The 5511-nt window shown below is 36.5% G+C and overlaps 1 protein-coding gene across 1 annotated transcript; it reads right to left on the reverse strand.

The window, feature by feature from the left end:
- LOC109230058 (mitogen-activated protein kinase kinase kinase 3-like) lies at window positions 759-1792 on the reverse strand. The gene has a single exon (XM_019395591.1). The coding sequence runs from the start codon at window positions 1790-1792 to the stop codon at window positions 761-763; it is 1032 nt and encodes a 343-aa protein (XP_019251136.1). The 3' UTR covers window positions 759-760.

The raw sequence follows: 5511 nt of genomic DNA on the forward strand, positions 1-5511 counted from the left end.
CCCCCCCTCCCCCCCCCCCAAACACACACACCCACCAACCAAAAAAAAAAAAGAAAAAGAAAATTAAGTAGGCGTTTTGAATAAATTACTCCATCCGGTCCACAATAACTCACCAATTAGTTTTGGGCACACCCATTAAGGAAATACTAAATTCTAGACAAAAATAGTTAGTGTGATTAAATTACCCTTAATTAAATGTTGCAGCATAATTTAATATGAGGAGTAAAAGATTTTTTAGGGACACATACATAAGGGTAATTTTGGAAAAACAAATTGAATTTTGTCTTGATTATATAAATGGACACTTATTTTGGACCAAAATAAAAAAACAAATTGGTCACTTATTGTGGACGAGAGGGAGTAATAAGAAGGTATGCTGCTAACTTGGCAGAATCTCCTTGATTAGACCAGTAAGTGATTGAAAGTATACGTTCCATGAATAACATTCTACCTGTTAAGATAATGCTCCTAATTTAGTGGATTATATTAATGAACGGGAAACCTCATATGCAGGCAAAGGACAGCAAGACATATTTACATAATCAAAGATAGAATATAGTTCAACAGATCATTTTACTGAGGCATGAATTGCAAAATTGATTGATGGCCAAGAACAAAATACAATAAGTCACCTGATCATTTTGGTCACAGGCTCCCTAGTGCCACCCAACAAATCCTTAAGAGTGATCTAGTCCAGACTTAGTTATTTACATATATTACAAATCAATTTTCAATTCATCAATCTATCTATTGTCCGTACCTAGTAGCCTTCCACGAGTTTCCTCTCTAATTTCTTCTTCATTATTGCATCTATTCTTGCTTTAATCAAATCACGAATGTGTGGCTGTGTCTTAAATATTCTACGTAAAAGGGACATGTCACTTTGCTTCTTCCTTGTCTTTGTAGGATGGACATTGGAAGAATTCAGAAAAGGGTGATTCAAGAGCATCTCGGCAGTCCAACGTGACCTAGGATTCTTGTCTAGACACCTTTTCAGAAAATCTCGTGCTTCTTTTGAAACCTTTGCATTCTGAATTTTGGGTTTCTCAAACGCAATTTTATGTAACACATCAGCCTTTACATCATTGATGTCTGAACTTGTTTTCCACAGCGGTTTCCCTGTAAGCAACTCATAGACAGTGCAGCCAAGAGCCCAAATATCAACCTCTGTTCCGTACTGGTGGTAAATCACGGATTCTGGTGCCATATACCTCTTTGTTCCCCTGATTCCGTGCTCTTTTTCGCTGCTCTCTTCCAAAGTCATGGCGAGTCCAAAATCTGCGATCTTAGCAATTCTATCTGTGCCCACAACAAGAATATTGTGTGGCTTTATGTCACAATGGATAACTCCTTTGCTGTGAACGTGACTTAGGCCCAAAAGGACGTTCTTCGTGTGCTTCCCAACTTCATACTCTTTAAGCCCTTTTCTTGAATTCATGTCCTCATCAAGACAATCCGCTAGACTTCCACCAGAGGCATACTCGAGCAATAAGTTGTACAGAATCACACCATTCTCTTGAGTGACATTAACTCCGAAAAAGCGAATTACGTAAGGAGATTCTTGAAACATGCGTAGGAATTCACTTTCTGCACGTACATATCGAGAATTACTGAATTTGCAAGATTTTACGGCAATCTGTAAAGGAAGAGGAGGAACCCCATTCAGTAACGCCACATGATGATGATCATGCACGTTGGACGTGGAAGCTAATGAAACAATACCGAAGCTGCCTTTGCCCACAGTTTTGCCTCTCTTCCACAACAACGCTTCTTCGCCCATTACAACGGCCATTAGAATTTGTGAATTTTCTACTTTGTAGGCTACACTTTGGTCTAAGAACGAAGTATAAATGCAAAGCTTCAGGTTGTCTCCTTTATTTATAAGCAGAATAACAACCGCGTTTTAATATGGAAAATTGACGGTATAGGAATCCTATATTTTTACAATATCGGAAAGTTTCCAAATTCTTTTTTTTCCCGTTAATGAATTCTGTCTCCGTGTATGAGCAGAATAACAACCTCTTTTAATATGAAATTAAACTGTGACTCGTTATTTTTGTTTCCCATACGGTCTAGGATAAGTTTTAGGAAAGTTTCCAAATTACGAAAAAAGAAGGTTTCCAAATATTGTTTTCCATTAGTTAATTAATTCCGTCTCCAGCCATTATTCCAAAATGGCAAATTACAGTTACCTTTCCTAAAATTATTAAATATAATATATATGGATGTACACATGGCTTGGGTGTCGACCCAAGCCGAGCCTATGCGGAGCTCAACCTTGTTACACTACTGAGCCGAGCTTAGTCGAGCCCTGTCCTAAAATATAACCGAGTTAGAACTCTAGCCCGAATCAGCTCTTTAATGTTTATTGGTCATGTCTTAGTTCATATGTCTCTCAAAATTATAGATTTTTACTATTTTGATTCTTGAAAGTAATCGTCTATTTATTCATGAAGGATTAATATTTTAATTAAAATATTAATATTGATTATTTATTTTTAGAGGTAAAATGTGTATTTTGATAATATTTTTTAAGAAATTATAATTTTTTTAATTGTTTTGAAAAATACGACGTTATAGTTGATTTTTATCCCACAATAACTTTGATATTATTGCATTGTTTATAATTGTAAAAAACATGCTAGATATTTTTTTTTTAATGAATTTCTTTAATTTTTTTAAAAGTTTTAATTTACTTATATATTTTTTTTTTGGCGTTATTATGCTATTTTATTAATTTATAAATTAAAAATTTAAAGATCCACGAGGCTTGCGCCTCTTATCTCGAGACTTATGCCTCACCCTACCTCGGGCTCCCGCCCTTTATAACACTGTCTGGAACTTGTTCAATCTTAATTCTTGTCATATCAATGTGTTTTGATCTCTAAGTATAGAGATATTTAAGCCCACAAGTTCCAAACCTTTTGAATGTTAGTAATTTTGATTGCAATTTACTCCTATATGTGTTGTTGCCGTATAGTACTTTTATTTTTAGAAATTTGTGATTTTTTATGAGTTTAAGTTCTGTGCATTCTCAATGTTTAAAATTTTAACAATATCCGTTAAGTTTAACTATAACAATAGGTAATCTCCATAGCAAACTTGATATGATAACCCAAAAAATAAAAAAATGGCCTACTACTATTAGTTAAATTAACCTAATATTGTTAGTATATATAACCTAAGTCCTTATTTGAATCTCAGAACAAATTAAAATCTTTTTCAGAGGGAAAAAGTTCCTTTTTCTTCCTAAAAAGAAGTGGTTATTTTGCTTCTAGATATCACTATTTAATTTTCTCTTTGGATTGGTGGAATTAATTTACATAATCGGTGAGCAGACCCCTATTGGGCAACCTCTCAGATGGTAAGTTATATGCCGAGTCTACTGTGGCCGAGCGCCTATGAGCGAGCCCAATTAGTGGAGATATAGAGCGTATGACCGAGCGCCTATGAGCGAGCCTACTACGGCAGAGCAGTTGTCGCGCCCCCTTTTTCTCGCGAAATCGGGTTTCGACATTTCTGGGACAACTCCTTTCCGTGAGGGTAGGGAATTGGATTTGAAAGAGTCGCCACCTAACGAATTAAGGTGCGTTAGGGCACCTAGAGCAATTAACTCATATAACCAGTCTACATCACCAGGGATCAGGTAAGGGCTAAAAATTACCTTGAGGGGAAGGTGTTAGGCATCCCTCGAGGTCCACAATGGTGGGTCCCGACCGAACTTAAATTAAGCGAATTAGTCTTAAAAGGGAAGGAAGACAATTTGGACAAATACAATATTCAGTTTATTTCAAATAAGAGTATAGGGGTGGTCCTAAGTTTTTTAGCCTATAGGATCATTCCATGCAATGCTTTGCAACTCCCTCAAGTCGGGGTTATATTCATAGCATTAGCGGATGGGCTATCATTTCCTTTACTACCCAATTACTATCTTCAAGTTGTTACTTAAGCGCACTAACTGATTCTAAACCGTACCATATGCGTGCACTACCCGTCCCTTACCTATAGTCCTGGAGGCATTAGGACCTCTATTTTGGATGGTTCTAGACCACTCTATGTTTCTTAAAAATGTGAAATCTAGGCGACACACAAAAAGCAAATAGGACTTTCAGGTATAGAGCAAGTATAAGCTCATGTTAACCTCCATACATAAGTAACAAAAGCATGCATTTGAACCAGCAAACTTATTAATTTAAGATCCTATAGGCAGGATATCTATGTAAGAAAACAGGGTTCAGAAATAGATTTGTTAAGGCGAGCATTAAGACCTATTTGTTTGCCTACTGATTTTATTCGGCATGGATCTGGGCACCTCATGCAGAAATGCGTCACAGTTTTAAACACAGAATCATTAACAAGTTCTACGGATTTGTTGCCTAAGTGTTTTACAAGAGCGCTTGAATTCAGAATAGACTAACAGGATCCTATAGGCATGATTTCTACGAGTTTGTCAATGACAGACCTATATGCATGATTTCTAAGTGTAGCACTGATTTTAACTCAAAAGACAGTTTTACTTCTTTTAGATCCTATAGGCATGCTTTCTAATTGCTGATTTGATTTAAACCCCTATGGCAGGATTTCTAAGTTTCAGAACTGATTTCACCCTATAGGCATGATATCTATTAGTTTTAAAATCCTATAGGCATGATTTCTAGGTTTGAAACCGATTTTTATTCCTATAGGCATGATATCTATTAATCGTATCTAGACATAAATTAACAGATTGCCAGGAAATATAATCGACTCAAACAACCAAGATCCTATAGGCATGGTCACTAATGCACATTGAGTTGGAAATATGTGTAGATCCAATGAATAGAATTTCTAATGCAGAATCAAACGTGAAGTCCTATTAGCAGGATTTCTAGCATGCAAATGATCATAAAAAATCCTACAGGCAGGATCTCTAAACACAGTACAATATCCACATAATTCAATCAGCATAGTTAAGTCCTATAGGCAGGATTTCTACCTAATTTCAACAAAGATATGAGAATAGACCCCCCAGTTTTTACTAATTAACCCGAAATATGTTATTACAGAGATTAGTACAGCCCGGAATGAATGAATTACATAATAGTAATGGTTATACTATAGGGAGCCTTCATAGGCCCAATCTAAACCTGAGAATCAAGCCTTCAAGCACAACAACTCTGAAGCATAGAAGTGATCCATTCATAGCACATTGAAACCAGGCTTCTACCGTGTCAAAGTTCCCAAAAGCCTCAGGAACCCCGGGCAATGCTCACACCAGAACCACACATTCAGCACAGAGTTCATAAAGATTGGAAAACCAGCCCCAATGTGTCAGAGTTCAAAGGAGTCTCAGGGAACCTAGGCAGTGCTCACATTGGGGGTGGTGAGAACCTAAATGACTAAGAGTAGAAGTTTGGAAAACCAGTGCATAAGGTAAGGGGAAAGTTTTGAAATACTCCCTCCGTTTCATATTAAATGAGCTACTTTCCTTTTTAGTCTGTTCCAAAATAAGTGATAGATTTCTAAATTTGG

Source organism: Nicotiana attenuata, chromosome 7, assembly GCF_001879085.1.
Source record: "Nicotiana attenuata strain UT chromosome 7, NIATTr2, whole genome shotgun sequence".
Taxonomy (NCBI): domain Eukaryota; kingdom Viridiplantae; phylum Streptophyta; class Magnoliopsida; order Solanales; family Solanaceae; genus Nicotiana; species Nicotiana attenuata.

What these genes read in the sequence shown, in the direction of transcription:
- LOC109230058 (XM_019395591.1), bottom strand. Translation starts at nt 1,792, where the DNA reads ATGGCCGTTGTAATGGGCGAAGAAGCGTTGTTGTGGAAGAGAGGCAAA.